The 20,994-nt window shown below is 41.0% G+C and overlaps 1 protein-coding gene across 13 annotated transcripts in view; it reads left to right on the top strand.

Annotated features, from left to right (window-relative positions):
- The window catches only part of UNC80 (unc-80 homolog, NALCN channel complex subunit), a 230,098-nt gene that overhangs the window by 153,355 nt on the left and 55,749 nt on the right, over window positions 1–20,994 (top strand). For all 13 annotated transcript variants that reach the window (XM_045481069.1, XM_045481072.1, XM_045481063.1 and 10 more), the window contains 7 exons: window positions 2,904–3,087; window positions 5,033–5,127; window positions 6,775–6,864; window positions 7,585–7,686; window positions 16,826–17,006; window positions 18,112–18,380; window positions 19,816–19,950. In XM_045481069.1, the coding sequence (XP_045337025.1) occupies window positions 2,904–3,087; window positions 5,033–5,127; window positions 6,775–6,864; window positions 7,585–7,686; window positions 16,826–17,006; window positions 18,112–18,380; window positions 19,816–19,950 (1,056 nt within the window). The remainder of the gene's footprint in view (window positions 1–2,903; window positions 3,088–5,032; window positions 5,128–6,774; window positions 6,865–7,584; window positions 7,687–16,825; window positions 17,007–18,111; window positions 18,381–19,815; window positions 19,951–20,994) is intronic.

Genomic DNA, 20,994 nt, shown 5'->3' on the forward strand with positions numbered 1-20,994 from the left:
ATCTGCAGCGAAATGATAAATTTAACATTACAGCTCCTCTGTGCAGAGAAAATTTGTAATCCCTTTCTCTTGTCTGTGACTGATTTGGTTTTCCTCATGAGTGCCCACCAGCCGGGTGACAAGGGAAAGAATATAAATAAGTGTCCAAATCCACTTTTAAGTTCAGACTGATAAAAATGTATAAATAGTAACTTTGGATAGCATTCGGTCTTTCCTGGCTAAAAAAAACCCCTAGGAATCCTATTTTTTTTCCAACTTCTTTCATCTGTAAACACTATGTGGAGTTGGAAAGAAAAAAGACCTTTGTTGTTGGAAGGTGGAGGAGGGACAGTATCCTCCAGACTGAGGCCCTTTGATATGGAAAAATGAAGCAAGCCACTCCATTCTGTTCACACAGAATTTATTCGGGGTAACTTACTGACGGGGGTGGGGGGCTGGGGGGGAGATGGAACAGACGCCAATCCAAGTGCTATGCAGCTATTTTCCATGAAGTCCACACCATCATCTAGAGCTTTTATATAGAGCAAGGGCAATGAGGTGAAGTGAACAGGTAGTTATCTAAAGTGGTACCATCTGTGCACCAGAAGGAAGCTCAGAACAAGCTTTCCTGCATTCTGGTCAGGGCATACATTAACCTCCAAGGGACCTGGAACATGTAGCCCCAAGGAAAATTACTGCATGAACACAAACAAGATGGAAGGACAAAATCGGAGTGAGTATTCTCAGCACTCCTACATTCGTTCAGCATTCTATCTATTATTCAACATTTGCTCTGGCTCCTCCCTTTGTGAGACAGCGTTCTTTATCTGGCTGGTTGCTGGATGCCTGGCTAGTGGAAACCAATGCCCATGGTTGCTATGACTTGGGTCCTGTGGGCTCCACGTGGTGCCTGCTGAGAGACAACCTCACCTCGGCTCCTGTTGGTGCTATACACACCTCTAAGTTCTAGTTGCATGTCCCAGATGGCTCCAGCTTAGGAAAGCCGCTGACTGGTGCAGTATGCTCGGTGACATCAGTCTGTGGCAATTCTATCCAGAAAGCTTTCCAGCCAAACTTTATGCTACTTCTTGGTCCTGTCTACACCACGCAAAAACCAAAGGTAGGTTATTAAAGTCAAATGTCAGGGCCTTCCTCAGTTTAAGTATGTGACCTATCACGTGGCATCCAGGGTGATATTGAAAGGCCCTGAATTGAACCTTTGCTAGAGACCCAAAGACTGGAAGCAAAAGCCCCTTCAGGTGTCTGCCCATTCCCTTGGGTCACTGGGTAGGGGGGATACTTACCAGGACCATTGCTCTCCATTGTCTTTTAGCGCTGGGATAAGAAGATGGACATTCATTTCCGTTTTTGCCATACTCTCTTCTGTCAACTGAAAATAAACCTTATTGGCCCACATAGGTGCTCCCAGCTAGGTAACTGACTAGGTCAGTTAATAAAGAATAGGCCTGGCAACACTTTGGCTTTGCTGTATAATCCTATTGTACTTGAATATAAATTCTTGTTTTTGCATTTCTCTCTAAACCCTAATCTTTCCCCAAATCCCAAGCACATGGAGTGGACTATAGAATAGGTCTTATACTTAGAACAGCAAAACAGTGAAGGGCAGAGTCATTTTTAAACCATTACCCTTATTATATATCTCTTTTCTCTAATGACTATTAAGGATGTGTATAGTGGGGATGTTGGGACCACTGACCCATCTCTTCCAGACTTTGTTAGAGATATTTCACTGCTTAACTTTGACCCATTGATCTTCACCCCGGGTTTGAGCACATTTGGGAGCAGGGGATGTGAAAACGTTCAAAGGGATTTGGTGCCCAGATAGTTTTAAGGGAATAAATCTCCAAATCTTCAATTTACAAATATGCACTAACACTTCTTCAGTATGTCTGCCCTCTCAACCACTGTTCCTCTGCAGGCTCACCCTGACCATCCCCAATACCACCAGACTGCATTGACAGATACATAAGAGAAAGAATCGAATGTGCTTCATGAGTTTTAGAGAAGCCTCATTTCTGATGGATCAAGGCACTTTAAACCCATAGGACTTCCTGTCTTTTTCCTGTCTTTGGTAGATTTCTACTAGAGATGAGGTTTGGCCCTCATTCGGGTGTTTAGCCTACAGAACCGTCAAAGCAATTTTAGGTTAGTGACACCATAGGCTGATTCTTTCAAAATAACTAGAAAGTTTTCTAAGATTAAGAAATTTTTCAAGAAACAATAGAAAAAGTCGCAGTGGGGAAAAAATTTTACATAATTTCTTTATGATTTTTTTTGTGCACTGTTAAATAGGGTTGTTAGAACTTCTTTCATCAAATTTGTGGAAATACATATTCCAATATAGTCAATCCTCCCTTTATTTCAATGAAAAGAGTGTTTAACATATTCTACTCCTATTAACAACCAAAAAATTACCTTATGATGAAACATTTTAAGTGTAAATTTAAACATGTACCAAAGGACACAGAGCTTTTCAAGATTTTAGGTGACAAGAACAAAAAACTCTTAAGTTCACCATTTAGCCAAGCAGAGTGTTCATTGGTTCAGACTGTTGGATATAATCCAAGCTGCAAATACTGTTTGGGCAAACATCATGTAGAGATTAATTTGGGGTGGCCTCAGTACTTGAGCTACCAAGGGTCTTGAAGCCTGGAAAAACAATCTTCTGCTTTCCTCTTGAGAAATCACCATCTTAGCGATACACAAAAATTTATGGCAGCCTGTTCTGGTTGGTTTTCCAGTTATACCCTCTCTTGCTTATGACCATTGAAAGTATTAGAGGACCTGTTGAGCAGAGAATATGAAGGGACAAAAGAACATTTAATTAAGGAAAGAAAAGCCAAGGGAATGAGAATGTTTGCTCAGGATTACTGTGGCTTTGTGACCTCTTCCTGTTCTCTTAGGTGGGATTAATCATGTACTTTGTGCGGACCCCCTGCGAGTGGGGGATGGATGCCATTTCAGCCACTCTGACTTTCCTGTGGGAGGTGGTGGGCTATGTGGAGGGCCTCTTCTTCAAGGATCTGAAGCAGACCATGAAGAAGGAGCAGTGTGAGGTAAAGCTCCTGGTGACTGCTTCCATGCCAGGTAATCTGCTGCTGCTTTGGGTGATATAACTTTTTTTTTCTAAGAGTATAAATAACCCTTTTAAAGACCAACCGTCTCTCTCATTCATGAGAAAATTTTCAGAGTCCTGACCCCGGTGTTGAGTGCATCAAAGAATTTTTGTTTAATACGATCTGAAGAAATACAATAGACCCTTTAAAAGTCTGCAATTGCCAGATGAAAGGGGAGACATCAGAACTAAGATCCACGTGAATCAGCCCTTGAAGGGCTGCCAAGGTTGAAGATTTATTTAAGTCTATCGCAGAGGGCCAGTTGCACAGAGAGCCTTTTTGAATGAATGTTTGGCACTGCAAGGGGAATAATATTGTTTGCATGGCATGGACCCCAGATCTTTGTAAAGTGTATGAGAGGTGGCTTTATGAAAAATTGGAAAAGGGACAAGCAGGAAGAAGGAGAAGAACAAAAGAACATGAAGTGTGATGTAAACTCTAGCTGCGGTTCCTTTTCGCTTCGGATAGCTGGTTTTTGTTCAAGATACGAATTCTGCCAAGTCTTTATCCTGGTGCAGTGACTAAGGAAATATGAGATGATACATGTATTAAAATTAAGAGAAAGACAAAATTATATCGAGATAAGAACACAGGGTATGGCAGGCCATGAAAGTCATGTTGCTGCCATTTATTATTTGTACAATTAATATTAGCTAGGAAAAAGTGCATCACCTTTTCAGGCTGTCTTTACTCGTGTGTAAAATAAGGATGTGATTCATCATTCACAATCACGAGTAATCAATGAGTCTAGGTAGGTAAAACACGTGCTGTCGTACCTGACTCACAGCAAGCATTCCATAATGCTTGTTATCCAACAAAGTGATCAGTTTTTATTATAGCAAAGAAACTCATATTGTCATTCATATACTTAAAAACAGCTCATTAAAAATCAAGGTATTGGGGCGCCTGGATGGCTCAGTAGGTAAAGCATGTAGCTCTTAATCTCAGTGGTCATGAGCTTGAGCCCCACGTCAGGTGTAGAGATTGCTTAAATAAATAAACTTATAAAATAAATAAATAAATGCCAACATTCATTAAGAAAATAAAAATAAAAGTCAAGGTATATCATAATGTTTGCAAAGACTTATAATGAATGAATGAAGTAGAATAAGTATTAACTCAGAGCCAAGTAGAATTGAGAAAATGTAAATTTAAACTACATTTTGGAAACGTGTCATGGTTTTGCTCATATCTCTTGTTTATATTTTTTCAACCATTATTGCAAGATCATCTCATTTAAAATAAGGGATATATTGTTGCAATGCTTAAGGTTTGAATGCTAACTCTTCTACTAAATAAATGTGTCTTTGTCACTTATACGTTCTTACTTGTAAGAATCTATTTTCTTTGTTTTCTTATTTGTAGAATGAAAATAATAATACCCATACCATAGGATTGCTGTGAGATTTAAATATAATTTTGCATATAAAATACATGTAAAGTTATCAGGAATTCCATAAATGGTAGCTATTGTTATTTAATAAGTAAATATTGTTTAAATTTTTTTCATGCTTATTTATTTTGAGAGAGAGAGAGACAGAGCACAAGCAGGGTGGGGCAGAGAAAGAGGGAGAGAGAGAATCCCAAGCAGGCTGTGTGCTTCAAGGGCAGAGCCCCATGGGGGGCTCGATCCCACAAAACGTGAGATTATGACCTGAGCTGAAATCAAGAATTGGACAAGTAACTGACTGAGCCACCCAGGTGCCCCTGGTAAATAAATATATTTAAAACATATATTTAACTATAAATAAAGGAGTGATATTTGTTCAGTGGATAATTTATCTTAAGCACTCACTAATAGTAACAATCATAACAAGAAAAACATCAGCCTATTGATAATATTTTAATATTTTATGCCTTAAATATAAACTTTCTTATAGCAGAGTTCAGTTTATTATTGTGTTTGCCTTCTATAGGTACCAAAACCTTGGTAGTTCATGGACAGAATGAGTGTGATATCCCAACCCAGTTACCAGTCCATGAGGACACTCAGTTTGAAGCCCTGCTAAAGGTAGGGATGGCTTTGGACAGAAATGATTTTTTTCTAATGTTTATTTATTTTTTTTTTGTTTTTGAGAAAGAGACAGAGTGTGAGCAGGGGTAGGGTGGGGGGCAGGGCAGGCGGGGAAAGGCAGAGAGAGAGGGAGACACAGAATCCCAAGCAGGCTCCAGGGTCTGAGCTGTCAACACAGAGCCCAACGTGGGGTTGGAACCCATGAATTGCGAGACCATGACCTGTCGAAGTTGGATGCTCAACCAACTGAGCCACCCAGGCATCCCGACAGAAGTGATTTTTTAATGCACAATGTCTACAACTATGGCTACTGACCACCCAGTTTAGAATTAAGTGGCATTTTTCTGTCTTCAAATGAATATATGCATTTATTTATCTCTGGTAGAATCTGTTCCACTATTGTGTACTTCCCCTATTTTCTTGCATAATTTTCCCCCACACTGACATTTTTGCTCTGCATTGAGGTGCAAATGCATACAGGTTCTCTCTCAGCTAAAGCAGCAGCCCAAAGCTCTAGTGTGTCCTCCTAACTCCCCTTGGAATGCTGTCTCTTCCTGCTTAGAAGCTTCTTGGCATCGCTTGGGGTAGTGCTGGAGGTGCCCTGTGTTTGCCAGCTCTCAGGCTGATGATCCTGCCAGAGACCCTTTCTGTGGCATCTAGTTGCATGGATCCAGTCTGACTTGCACTGACAGAAATTAGTGGAGAAGCAGAAAACACATATCTGAGAATAAATCAGGTGGGTCAAGAAAATAGTTTTAATGATTATGGAGATTGTGCTCCTCCAAAAAAAGGCAATCCATGGTTACACATGCCTGTAAAGTTTTTAAGATAAGGTAATAAATAAACTACTACAGCCATTCCCAATTTACCTGGATTCCAAACTTTTGGTAATCTGATTTCCTGGAACACAGCTCCAGACTCAGACATAAGCAGAAAAGGCCTCTGAAATATTCAGTTGTACCAAACCTGTATATCTTATTTCAGTACAAAGGGTCATTAAACCTCCTCAGGCCTCACCCAGACATCTCCAGAGAATTTCTAAGGCCTAATGGAGCAAACTTCAGCAACCACTCCGTTTTCCAACACACTGAATGACAGAGTAGCATGAGGGCAGAGTAAGTCCAAAGCCTGATTCCACTAGAACCAACAGGTCCTACATCAAACAGGACCTCTCTGGGCTCGGATTCTTTTTCACCAGTACTGGCACACTAGTGAAGTCATACAAGTTGTCTACATGGAAAGCATTGAACTTAGAATACACTATATAATAATTGCTCAATGAATTGTAGTTTCTATTATGTTTAATGGTGTCACTAAACATGCTTTCTTCCTGACACTGAGACCAGTAGATGCCAGTATGCCTCCACAGTTCACTACTCCATCTGAATTTTTAATTGTATATCTTTTAGCACATGGAGGGCAGATGGTTTATATTACATGACTAGTCTTTATTGTATCATTCTTCAGAACTGTATATCCAAATCCAATGTGTATCCATATATATACATATAAAAAGTACATTAGATATAATAATCCTTGTAAGCCATTACCTTGTTTTTAGGATATTTGTATCTTTCAGCTTACTACCTGGCACATAATATGTTCCGGGTTAACATTTATTTATATTTGTTGTTATTGTTCTAGGAGTGTCTGGAGTTTTTTAATATCCCAGAATCTCAGTCAACACATTATTTTCTCATGGATAAACGGTGGAATCTTATCCACTACAATAAGGTGAGACCATGCAGTAATGGCACTCATGTTGAGTTATGTCAGGAACTTGTCATGCCTTTCCTGAATGTCCCTCTCACTCAGGGAGGTATCGTTGTTTAGAGGTTAGGAATATGGTCACTTAGGTGACACCACCTTACTGTCAGCATAGCTTTGGACTAGTCATGGTACCTTGTTACCTTTCATTTTCCTTGTCTGTAAAATGAAGATGATGATGATATTATCTACTATAGGTTGCAATAATTAAAGGATATAAGGCAAGTAGAGCACTATGTTACTCATTACTATCACCTCTTGATGAAAAATTAAGTTGCCCATATAATAACTATGGTCTATTTGGAATGCTAAAGTCATTGTTGTTCCTCTTTCTATTATGTTAAGTATGACCGTGATAACCTGACCTAATGACCAAAAGGGCTCCTCAAGATCATGGACGTCACTTTACAGTGACCATCCTCCAGAATGTCATTTATTAAATTGCCTTTGGCTCCTCTGCTCCTGATGCAGCACCCTTGTGTTTGGAAATGGTGCTAAGCCTAAATGGTTTGACACGTTCCTGAGGAGGGGGGTTTATCTTCCCTGGGATTTTATAGAATTGGGAAGCATAAAGTGATTAAACCATTATCAAATACATAGCTGTCTTTGACCTTTGGGTAAAGAGGAAATGACAGTAAAGTTTTAACCATTTGAACTCTGTTTTCTCTTTGTGTAATCCTGCCACAGACCTATGTTCGGGATATTTATCCTTTTCGGAGGTCAGTATCTCCACAGCTGAATCTTGTACATATGCATCCAGAGAAAGGACAGGAGCTCATTCAGAAACAGGTGCCTGACCATCTCTGTTTTATTATATGGTTTTGTCAAGTCATTGGGATAGATGATCAGTAAATGTGTTTGTTGCCAACCCTGAGATTCTGTGATTCCGATGCAATCCTCTCTAGAGAGAGTTGATAGATAGGCCCTTGATCAATAATTCCCCAAAATACTGTGTTAGTTTTCATAAATGGGATTATAATGGAGAGGTATTAAGGAATACTCAGTTGGATTAATACTATAACAAATTGTTGGGTATAAACATTACAAATCTTCTTTTATTTTTTTTAAGGTTTATTTATTTTTGAGAGAGAGACAGACAGACAGAACATGAGCAGAGGAGGGGCAGAGAGAGAGAGGGAGACACAGAATCTGAAGCAGGCTCCAGGCTCTGAGCTGTCAGCATAGAGCCCGATGTGGAGCTCGAACTCACAAACCGCAAGATAATGACCTAAGCCACAGTCAGATGCTTAACCGGCTGAGCCACCCAGGTGCCCTACCACTAGAAATCTAATTTATTTACCTACTAGTTTCCAAGTTTTCTTTTCACAGTTTTGTAAAACAGGATTGGAAGCACACATAATGTAGCTATTAGAAGTTTGCCCGAGATGTTTACACTAGCTGGGAAAAAATAAAATAAAAGGGACAAATGTATTATGCTTGAGAAAAGCACTGAACTAAGGTATACAGATTTGGACACAGTCATAGCTCTGCCAGTGACCAGTCATCTGACCTTAGGCATGTTACTAACTTCCCTTAAAACAGGAGGAAATGTAATCATGCAGTTGTACTTATATTTAAGATTGAAGACCAGAATAAGGAAATTCACTAGTTTGCATGCAAAATATTGCTACAGTCCACAATTCTAATAATGATACAATTTTAATACAGTCTATATGTTACATTCACTTATTTGTAATAAAATGTCTAAACCAGAATTTCAGGATAATTTATCATTTCAGGTTTTTTGCACATATCAAGATCAATTTGGCATCAACCTGTTCAAAAATACCTTCATGAAATGAATGAGAATGGTACAGAGTTAGACCAATTAAATAATTAAAAATACAGTTAGCATTGGGGCATCTGGCTGGCTTACTGGAGCATGCAACTCTTCATCTCGGGGGTTGTGAGTTCAAGCCCCACATCACGTGTAGAGATTACTTAAAAATAAAAAATAAATAAAAAATAAAAAATACACATACACACACACACACACACACACACACACACACACATATATGAGTTAGTATTAACTACCTGAATTGTGAATGTGTTATGAAATGTGAGGTGTTGGGTAAAACTGCAAGATCTTTTTTTTTTTTATTTTAATATGAAATTTACTGTCAAATTGGTTTCCATACAACACCCAGTGCTCATCCCAAAAGGTGCCCTCCTCAATGCCCATCACCCACCCTCCCCTGTCTCCCACCTCCCATCAACCTTCAGTTTGTTCTTAGTTTTTAGGAGTCTCTTATGCTTTGGCTCTCTCCCACTCTAACCTCTTTTTTTTTTCCTTCCCCTCCCCCATGGGTTTCTGTTAAGTTTCTCAGGATCCACATAAGAGTGAAACCATATAGTATCTGTCTTTCTCTGTATGGCTTATTTCACTTAGCATCACACTCTCCAGTTCCATCCATGTTGCTACAAAGGGCCATATTTCATTCTTTCTCATTGCCACGTAGTACTCCATTGTGTATATAAACCACAATTTCTTTATCCATTCATCAGTTGATGGACATTTAGGCTCTTTCCATAATTTGGCTATTGTTGAGAGTGCTGCTATAAACATTGGGGTAAAAGTGCCCCTATGCATCAGCACTCCTGTATCCCTTGGGTAAATTCCTAGCAGTGCTATTGCTGGGTCATAGGATAGGTCTATTTTTAATTTTTTGAGGAACCTCCACACTGTTTTCCAGAGCAGCTGGACCAGTTTGCATTCCCACCAACAGTGCAAGAGGGTTCCCTTTTCTCCACATCCTCTCCAGCATCTATAGTCTCCTGATTTGTTCATTTTAGCCACTCTGACTGGCATGAGGTGGTATCCCAGGGTGGTTTTGATTTGTATTTCCCTGATGAGGAGCGACATTGAGCATCTTTTCATGTGCCTGTTGGCCATCCAGATGTCTTCTTTAGAGAAGTGTCTTTTCATGTTTTCTGCCCATTTCTTCACTGGGTTATTTGTTTTTCAGGTGTGGAGTTTGGTGAGCTCTTTATAGATTTTGGATACTAGTCCTTTGTCTGATATATCATTTGCAAATATCTTTTCCCATTCCGTTGGTTGTCTTTTAGTTTTGTGGATTGTTTCCTTTGCAGTGCAGAAGCTTTTTATCTTGATGAGGTCCCAAGCTCATTTTTGCTTTTAATTCCCTTGCCTTTGGGGACGTGTCAAGTAAGTGCTGCGGCTGAGGTCAGAGAGGTCTTTTCCTGCTTTCTCCTCTAAGGTTTTGATGGTTTCCTGTCTCACATTCAGGTCCTTTATGCATTTTTTAATTTTTTTTTTCAATGTTTATTTATTTTTGGGACAAAGAGAGACAGAGCATGAACGGGGAAGGGGCAGAGAGAGAGGGAGACACAGAATCAGAAACAGGCTCCAGGCTCTGAGCCATCAGCCCAGAGCCTGACGCAGGGCTCGAACTCATGGACCGCAAGATCGTGACCTGGCTGAAGTCGGACGCTTAACCGACTGTGCCACCCAGGCGCCCCTCTTTATGCATTTTGAGTTTATTTTTGTGAATGGTGTAAGAAAGTGGTCTAGTTTCATCCTTCTGCATGTTGCTGTCCAGTTCTCCCAGCACCATTTGTTAAAGAGACAGACTGTCTTTTTTCCATTGGATGTTCTTTCCTGCTTTGTCAAAGATTAGTTGGCCATACTTTTGTGGGTCTAGTTCTGGAGTTTCTATTCTATGCCATTGGTCTATGTGTCTGTTTTTGTGCCAATACCATGCTGTCTTGATGATTACAGCTTTGTAGTAGAAGCTAAAGTCTGGGATTGTGATGCTCCCTGCTTTGGTCTTCTTCAAAATTACTTTGGCTATTTGGGGCCTATTGTGGTTCCATACAAATTTTACGATTCCTTGTTCTAGCTTCTAGAAGAATGCTGGTGCAATTCTGATTGGGATTGAATTGAATGTGTAGATAGCTTTGGGTAGTATTGACACTTTGACAATATTTATTCTTCCAATCCATGAGCACAGAATGTTTTTCCATTTCTTTATATCTTCAATTTCCTTCATAATCTTTCTATAGTTGTCAGCATACACATCTTTTACATCTTTGGTTAGGTTTATTCCTAGGTATTTTATGCTTCTTGGTGCAATTGTGAATGGAATCAGTTTCTTTGTCTTTCTGTTGCTTCATTATTAGAAGCATTCTTATTCTTATTCTTATAAGAATGAAACTGATTCCTGTGCATTGATTTTGTATGCTGTGACTTTGCTGAATTCATGTATCAGTTCTAGCAGACTTTTGGTGGAGTCTATCAGATTTTCCAGGTATAATATTATGTCATCTGCAAAAAGTAAAAGCTTAACTTCATCTTTGCCAATTTTGATGCCTTTTATTTCCTTTTGTTGCCTGATCGCTGATGCTAGAACTTCCAACACTATGTTAAACAACAGTGGTGAGAGTGGACATCCCTTTCGTGTTCCTCATCTCAGGGAGAAAGCTCTCAGTTTTTCCCCATTGAGGATGATATTAGCTGTGGGCTTTTTATAAATGGCTTTTATGATGTTTAAGTATGTTCCTTCTGTCCCGACTTTCTCGAGGGTTTTTATTAAGAAAGGATGCTGGGGCGCCTGGGTGGCGCAGTCGGTTAAGCGTCCGACTTCAGCCAGGTCACGGTCTCGCGGTCCGGGAGTTCGAGCCCCGCGTCGGGCTCTGGGCTGATGGCTCAGAGCCTGGAGCCTGGTGCCTGTTTCCGATTCTGTGTCTCCCTCTCTCTCTGCCCCTCCCCCGTTCATGCTGTGTCTCTCTGTCCCAAAAATAAATAAACGTTGAAAAAAAAAATTTAAAAAAAAAAAGAAAGGATGCTGAATTTTGTCAAATGCTTTTTCTGCATCGATTGACAGGATCATATGATTCTTAACTTTTCTTTTATTAACGTGATGTATCACATTGATTGATTTGTGACTGTTGAAGCAGCCCTGCAGCACAGGAATGAATCCCACTTGATCATGGTGAATAATTCTTTTTATATGCTGTTGAATTCAATTTGCTAGTATCTTGTTGAGCATTTTTACATCCATATTCATCAGGGATATTGGCCTGTAGTACTCTTTTTTTGCTGGGTCTCTGGTTTAGGAATCAAAGTAATGCTGGCTTCATAGAATGAGTCTGGAAGTTTTCCTTCCCTTTCTATTTTTTGGAACAGCTTGAGAAGGATAGGTATTATCTCTGCTCTAAATGTCTGGTAGAATTCCCCAGGGAAGCCATCTGGTCCTGGACTCTTATTTGTTGGGAGATTTTTGAGAACTGATTCAATTTCTTCACTGGTTATGGGTTTGTTCAAGTTTTCTATTTCTTCCTGTTTGAGTTTTGGAAGTGTGTGGGTGCTTAGGAATTTGTCCATTTCTTCCAGGTTGTCCAGTTTGTTGGCATATAATTTGTCATAGTATTCCCTGATAATTGCTTGTATTTCTGAGGGATTGGTTGTAATAATTCCATTTTCATTCATGATTTTATCTATTTGGGTCATCTCCTTTTTCTTTTTGAGAAGCCTGGCTAGAGGTTTATCAATTTTGTTTATGTTTTCAAAAAACCAACTCTTGGTTTCGTTGATCTGCTCTACAGTTTTTTTAGCCTCTATATTGTTTATTTCTGCTCTGATCTTTATTATTTCTCAGGGTTTGGGGTGTCTTTGCTGTTCTGCTTCTGTTTCCTTTAGATGTGCTGTTAGATTTTGTATTTGGGATTTTTCTTGTTTCTTGAGATAGGCCTGGATTGCAATGTATTTTCCTCTCAGGACTGCCTTCGCTGCAGCCCAAAGCATTTGGATTGTTGTATTTTCATTTTCGTTTGTTTCCATATATTTCTTAATTTCTTCTCTAATTGCCTGGTTGACCCATTCATTCTTTAGTAGGGGGTTCTTTAACCTCCATGCTTTTGGAGGTTTTCCAGACTTTTTCCTGTGGTTGATTTCAAGCTTCATAGCATTGTGGTCCGAAAGTATGCATGGTATGATCTCAATTCTTGTGTACCTATGAAGGGCTGTTTTGTGTCCCAGTATGTGATCTATCTTGGAGAATGTTCCATGTGCACTCGAGAAGAAAGTATATTCTGTTGCTTTGGGATGCAGAGTTCTAACTATATCTGTCAAGTCCATCTGATCCAATGTATCATTCAGGGCCCTTGTTTCTTTATTGATCCTGTGTCTAGATGATCTATCCATTGTTGTAAGTGGAGTATTAAAGTCCCCTGAAATTGCCTTATTCTTATCAATAAGATTACTTATGTTTGTGATTGTTTTATAACAATTATTTATAATTAATTATTGGGGGCTTCCGTATTCAGCACATAGACATTTATAATTGTTAGCTCTTCCTGATGGATAGACCCTGTAGTTATTATATAATGCCCTTCTTCATTTCTTGTTACAGCCTTTAATTTAAAGTCTAGTTTGTCTGACATATGTATGGCTACTCCAGCTTTCTTTTGACTTCCAGTAGCATGATAGATAGTTCTCCATCCTCTCACTCATAATCTGAAGTTGTCCTCAGGTCTAAAATGAGTCTCTTGTAGACAGCAAATAGATGGGTCTTGTTTTTTTATCCATTCTGATACCCTCTGTCTTTTGGTTGGAGCATTTAATCCATTTACATTCAGTGTTATTATAGAAAGATATGGGTTTAGATTCATTGTGATGTCTGTAGGTTTCCTGCTTGTAGTGATGTCTCTGGTACTTTGTGGTCCTTGCAACATTTCACTCACAGGATCCCCCTTAGGATCTCTTGTAGGGCTGGTTTAGTGGTGATGAATTCCTTCAGTTTTTGTTTGTTTGGGAAGACCTTGATCTCTCCTTCTATTCTAAATGACAGACTTGCTGGATAAAGGATTCTCGGCTGCATATTTTTTCTGTTCCTCACATTGAAGATTTCCTGCCATTCCTTTCTGGCCTGCCAAGTTTCAGTAGAGAGATCCGTCACTGGTCTTATCATTTTCCCTTTATATGTTAGAGCATGTTTATCCCTAGATGCTTTCAGAATTTTCTCTTTATCCTTGTATTTTGCCAGCTTCACTATGATATGTCGTGCAGAAGATCGATTCAAGTTACATCGGAAGGGAGTTCACTGTGCCTCTTGAATTTCAATGCCTTTTTCCTTCCCCAGATCAGGGAAGTTCTCAGCTATGATTTCTTCAAGTACACCTTCAGCACCTCTCCTCTCTCTTCCTCCTCTGGAATACCAATTATGCATATATTTTTGCGTTTAATTGTGTCACTTAGTTCTCTAATTCTCCCCTCATACTCCTGGATTTTTTTATCTCTCTTTTTCTCAGCTTCCTCTTTTTCCATAATTTTATCTTCTAATTCACCTATTCTCTACTCTGCCTCTTCAATCTGAGCTGTGGTCGCCTCCATTTTATTTTGCACCTCATTTATAGCATTTTTTAGCTCCTTATGACTGTTTCTTAGTCCCTTGATCTCTGTAGCTATAGATTCTCTGCTGTCCTCTATACTTTTTTCAAGCCCAGAGATTAATTTTATGACTATTATTTTAAATTCATTTTCTGTTACATTGCTTAAATCGTTTTTGTTTAGTTCATTAGCTGTCGCTACTTCCTGGAGTTTCTTTTGAGGAGAATTCTTCCATTTTGTCATTTTGCATAGTCCCTGCTGGAGTGGTGCGGAACTGCAGGGCTCTTCCTCTGTGCTGTCTGTAGTAACTTGCATTGGTGGGCGGGGCCACAGTCAGACCTAATGTCTGCCCCCAGCCCACTGCTGGGGCCACAGTCAGACTGGTGTGTACCTTATCTTCCCCTCTCCCAGAGGCAGGACTCACTGTTGAGTGGTGTGGCCCCTGACTGAGCTACTTGCACACCACCAGGCTTGTGGTGCTGTTTCGATGGGATCTGGCGTATTAGCAAGGGTGGAATCGCAAGGTGCATAGGGGCGGGAGAGGCAGACTCAACTCCCTTTGCCTTTGGTGGTCCACTTCGGGAGGGGCCCTGTAGCACCGGGAGGGAGGCAGACCCGTTGGAGGGATGGATCCACAGAAGCACAGCATTGGGTGTTTGCATGGTGCAAGCAAGTTCCGTGATGGGAACTGGTCCCTTTGGGATTTTGGCTGGGGGATGGGAGAGGGAGATGGCACTGGCCAGAGCCTTTGTTCCCCACCGAGCTGAGCTCTGTCTTCCGGGGCTCAATACCTCTCCCTCCCGTTGTCCTCTAGCCCTCCCACTCTCGGAGCAGAGCTGTTGACTTATAACATTCCAGATGTTAAGTCCCGCTGGCTATCAGAACACACTCTGCCTGGCCCCTCTGCTTTTGCAAGCCAGACTTGGGGGCTCTGCCTTGTAGGGCGGGCTGGCTGCCCCTCCGCTGCCCCAGCTCCCTCCCGCCAGTCTGTGTAGCATGCAACGCCTCTCCACCCTTCCTACCCTCTTCCGTGGGCCTCTCGTCTATGCTTGGCTCTGGAGAGTCCATTCTGCTAGTCTTCTGGCGGTTTTCTGGGTTATTTAGGCAGGTGTGAGTGGAATCTAAGTGGTCAGCAGGATGCACTGAGCCCAGCATCCTCCTAGCCACCATCTTCCTTCCGAAAAAACGCAATCTTATTTTTTTCTCTGCTGGGACTGTTAGAGCTCTATCCTCAGTCATCCTGTTCTTGATTTTATTCCGGGGACAAAGGCAAGATCATAGTGGGCTGTCTGACACTGGCCTGTTGAGCTCCCCTGAGCTTGCCGCTTTCTTGCAGGCTCTGGAGGCCGTAAGTCCCTCCTGGAGTCTAGCTCTGTAGCTGCTCTGTGAGGCGCTTTCAGACAGCAGGCACTTCCTTTCTTGGGCTGGGTCTGGGGTCAGACTGGGTGCACCTCCGAAACCAAGGGAGTGCAAGGTCAGATGGCAGCTCCAAAACTGCAAGATCTTAAGTATATATCATTTCTAGAATGACTTTCCCCAAATTATCCCAGCCCTTGATTTTAGCCGCAAAAGAATTAAAACCATAATCAATAATAGCACTTTGCTACTGTATCCCTCTTTATGTTTAAGAACATGTTTTTTTTTTTTTTTTCCAACGTTTATTTATTTTTGGGACAGAGAGAGACAGAGCATGAACGGGGGAGGGGCAGAGAGAGAGGGAGACAGAATCGGAAACAGGCTCCAGGCTCTGAGCCATCAGCCCAGAGCCCGACGCGGGGCTCGAACTCACGGACCGCGAGATCGTGACCTGGCTGAAGTCGGACGCTTAACCGACTGTGCCACCCAGGCGCCCCAAGAACATGTTTTTTAAAATAGCACAAAATGAGGTTCTTGTTCTACGTACACTCTAAGTTGGAATCTTAAGATTTCTTCCTGAGTTCTGCAGGACAGAGTGATATGCAGGCTTATGATTCTGGCATGGGAATTTCCTTAGCAGCCTCCGACTGCTTATGGACCACACCCTCTGCTCACCGATCATCAATAGATAAGAAGCAAAGAGAAGGATCCAAGAGAATTATGTCCATGCCATCTAGTCCCATCAGCTTTGTCCCAAGATAGGTTTCTCCTGGATCCCATTTCAGTCTTTTTTTTAAGAGAAAAACCCAAAACTGACAAGAAACAGCTTAAGGCATCAGTAGAAATGGTAGAGGCACTTGGAACTGACTGGCTCCTGTTGTAAAAGATCTTCCATATTATGCCATCCAAACAAATGGGCTCTATTTAATATCAAACTATTCCTGACAATGCTTGCATTGTGCTCCCCCAGCCTGCAAACCCCGTAAGAAACACTTCCTTCTGTGGAGCAGACGGAGACAGGAAGTGAGAGTCAATCAAGCATTGTTTGCTCTTTCTATGTGGTAAAGAAAAAAAAAACATTTCTCTCTCAATTCACCACTCCCCTTAATTTTTTATCAGCCCCGTTTGCTATTAAATATTTTATTTCAATTTCTTCACTCTTTTTAATTTCAGAGTTGCTAATTCTACTTTTCCTCTACTCCTGCTTTTGTTTGCTGCCAGGTATTCACTCGGAAGCTGGAGGAAGTTGGGCGGGTTTTGTTTCTCATCTCCCTGACCCAGAAGATTCCCACAGCCCACAAGCAGTCTCACGTCTCCATGCTCCAGGAAGACCTCCTCCGACTACCCTCATTCCCCCGAAGTGCTATTGACGCTGAATTTTCACTCTTCAGTGATCCACAAGGTATCAGGAGGAAAGCATTTCCTCCCTTGGGCTTCCCAAGCCCTGGATTTGTCCTCAGCTGGAAAGCCTCTTAACCAGCAGACAGTTTTCTAAGCCATTGTTTCTCAGCCTTGAGTGCATCAGGATCACCTGGAGGATTTCACAAAACACAGATTGCTGGGCTCCACCCTCCCACGCTTCTGATTCGGTAGTTCTGGAATGGAGCCTGGGAACTTGAATTTTAAGAAGTTCCCAGGTGATGTTGATGCTGTTATTCCAGGGTCAAACTTTGAGACCCGTCCTCTATGCTAATCATAAGCAGTTGAAGGAAATAGTATGGTATTGTTAAGGAAGTACTTGACTAAGTGAAGAATGGGTGTTCATAGGCCATTCAGAAAGGGGCAAAATTAATCTACAGAAATCAGGACAGTGGCTGCTTCTGGGATGGGGATGGGGGAGCTGGATTTTCTGGAAAGGGGCCTGAGGGAACTTTCTGAGGTGATGAAAATGGTCTATGTATTGACTGGTATGTTGGTCACATGGGTGTGTATTTTTGCCAAAACTCACTAAGCTCTACATTTGAGATCTGTGCACGTTTTACTCTATCTAAATTACACCTGAATTGAGAGGGAGCCCGAGACAGACAAACAGAAACTTGTTTTGAAACCTTACTATGTTACTCCTTTGAGACACTTCAATTAGCATCCTAGTGTTCAGTGTCTTCACCCAGAAGCTCCAGAACAAATAGTAGAAAGAGCTCTAGTCTGTCCAGGAGTTAAAAGATCTAGACGCAGTCCCAACCCTGCCATTTTCTCTCTGAAACAACCTATTTTTTTTTTTCCTCAAAGCCACTGCTTATTCAGTAGCAACATGCTGCAAATGCCAGCCCTGTGTTGCCTACAGAGTTGAATCAAAGAGGTGATGATGGAAGTCCTTTGAGAACTAGGGAGTGTGATACCAGCGCCAGCCATGTGTGCTGGGAAGCATTTCAGCAGTGCATCTTATCTTCACGTCCCGGAGCTGGAGCAAATGGGAAAACAGCAGCGTCCTCCGGTTTGATTGCCATCCCACGCTGACAGGATTGGTGTGGGGCTAATTCTGTCTCTGCTGTTTCATGTTCTCACAGCTGGGAAGGAGCTGTTTGGCCTAGACACTCTTCAGAAAAGCTTGTGGATCCAGCTCCTGGAGGAGATGTTCCTGGGCATGCCGAGCGAGTTTCCCTGGGGAGATGAAATCATGCTCTTCCTCAATGTGTTCAATGGGGCTCTTATCCTCCACCCAGAAGACAGTGCCCTGCTCAGGCAGTACGCTGCCACCGTCATCAACAGCGCTGTGCACTTCAATCACCTTTTCTCTCTCAGTGGCTACCAGTGGATTCTGCCCACCATGCTGCAGGTGCCATGGCTCTACTCTTCTAACACATAATTAACTGCCCAGATAGCAGGTCAACAAGATCTGTGCTAAACCTTTTTAATGATAGAATTATCTTCTTTTGTGGCAGCAGAAGGCACCAAATGAAATCTCCCCAGAAATTTCCAAAAGGTCACAATATCCTAAGATATCCATTCTATCCTCAGATCTCCCAGACCTGGAATTTGCTTTCCCATTTCTTCTAGCCACTCTGTGAGTGCTTCTCAAAGTGTGGTCTCTAGACCAGAGCAACAACATCACCTGGGAATGTGTTAGACGAATTCTTGGGTCCCACCCTCTATTTAATCAGAAACAGTGGAGTCAGGACCCATTAACCTGGGTTTTTACAAGACCTCCAGGTGGTTCTAGTGCCCTAGAAATTTGGGAATCGCTGCTCTTTTTATTCAAATGTACAGCAAGTATTCAGCTGATGTTTCTCCTGAGAGATTCTCTGATCTCTATCTGAATAGAGATTTCTGTTGCTATTAAACTTACTATGCTGAGATTGGAGGAGGTGAATTCAGCAGAAATTGTTTCCATGTACTCCTGTCTAATGTGTATCTGGCTAGGTTTAGGAGTACTGGATGAAGTTCAAACAAACCCTAGGGGCTCACCCTAATTCTCTACTATGGAAATTTCAATAAAAATTATAAAAGTAATACATGCTTGTGCAAAGTAGAATTTGTTCAACCTATAAGGGCAAGAAGTTTTCTTTAGTATCAGGCCTCTCCTATTTTTAAATAGTTGGAATTTTCTCTATTTCTATAACTTTTCTTACTGATTACCAAAAGCAAATGCTCATTATAACATTCAGAAAATAAAGTTTAAAGAAGAAAATAAAGATCACTTATAATCCTCCTTCCTAGATAACCATTGTTTATACTTCTTGAAAATCTTGGCACTCCATCCTACTTTAAAAAACAAAAAACATATGGATCATACCGTATATTCAAGTTTGTTACCTACTTTTCTCACATAACACTAAAAATATCATGGACATTTTTTTCACATAGCTACATTTTGTGCTATAGCATCTTTCTAAATAACTGCATAATATTCTGTTACATGCATATACTATAATCTATTTAATCTATCCCAATTTATGAATAATTTAAGCAGTTTCCAATTTTCCACTATTATATGCAAATTTGCAACAGGAATTCTTGTATATCCATCTTTGTGCGTTTTCCCAGTTCCTTTCTTGAAATAAATTCCTGGTCACAAACTCCCTGGGAAAAAGTGTATTCATGTGTATTACCAAATTTCTCTGAAGAGAGATTGTACTGTTTTACTCCCATCAACCAGTTTATTAAATTTAGCCATTTTCCTCCACGCATCCCGTGGCTATGAGTTTTAAAAGTAAACACAACTCTGATATGCTGTTAAGGCATTTTCTGAGTATATGCCATTTTTCCCACAGGTATACTCTGACTATGAAAGCAATCCCCAGCTGCGTCAAGCCATCGAATTTGCCTGCCACCAGTTCTACATTCTACACCGGAAGCCATTTGTGCTCCAGCTGTTTGCTAGTGTGGCCCCTCTCCTGGAGTTTCCGGTAAGTGGCTCTCTGGAAATAAATGTAGACCAAGTGAAAAAAAGCAAAGGCTCTTTATTCAGAATTTGCTACAGCAATGGAGTTAGCCACTGTGACTTGTGTCTTGGCAAAGACTCAAAGGCAGACAGAGGAGTAAGAGATTTTATGGTGGAGAAAAGGGAAGACTTCAGATATGCCCTGACTGGAGGCCATGGGTGTGGGGGAGCTGTAAGCAGGCTAACTAGAAGGCAGGGGATGGGGGGGCATATCCTATGCAATTGGTTAGGGGTACATATTTGGCTTTCTCTAACTGGTCTAGTTGGAAGAAGGGACAAGGATTAGGGAAGCTGTCAATTTTAATCAAGTCTTGGCCTTTTGGGGAGCCGATGGTTAAAGGGGTTATTGTTTGGTTTCCACTAGAGCTAGTAGGCTGACTTCCTAGTAACCTGACTTGTAGCAGGCTAGCTTCCCTGGCTAGTTACTGTGGACAGTGGGTTGGTTTCCTGAGTAGGTTACTACAGGTTCTTGATCAGTGTTCTATTTTTATATATGGGCTACTCATTTATATTGTCCATTTGTATAATCAGTGTCTCAGCTCTTGTTCTTCAACCAATGTGATAGGAATATCACATAGTATTTCTCTTCATTTTTCTTCAACACTCGTCTCAGCCTGTAAGATATAAATAGACCAACTCTCCAGTTTTATACTTAATTAATAAAAAGATAGAAAATAGAATGTGGCAAAAGGAAGAGTTCCTGATTCTCATTCCTATCACTGTCTAGTACTCACCCTGCTTTATTTTTCTTTTTCTTCAGAACACTCATGCCGTATTGCATATCATACATGTATTTGTTTCACTACTACATTTCTCTACCATACCCCAAAATAGAATTTAAGCTCCGCTAAAGCAAGACCTTCACCTGTTTTTCTGTTTGCTTTTGGTTTGTTTTAGTTGTTTTGCTTGTATGTCTTTTTTGGTTTTGTTTTGTTATAACCTTGGTATACAGAATTGTGCATGGCACATAGTAAGAATTTAATAGGGATTTGTTGTGTTAATGGATGAA

The sequence above is a fragment of the Leopardus geoffroyi genome, chromosome C1 (assembly GCF_018350155.1).
Source record: "Leopardus geoffroyi isolate Oge1 chromosome C1, O.geoffroyi_Oge1_pat1.0, whole genome shotgun sequence".
Lineage (NCBI taxonomy): Eukaryota > Metazoa > Chordata > Mammalia > Carnivora > Felidae > Leopardus > Leopardus geoffroyi.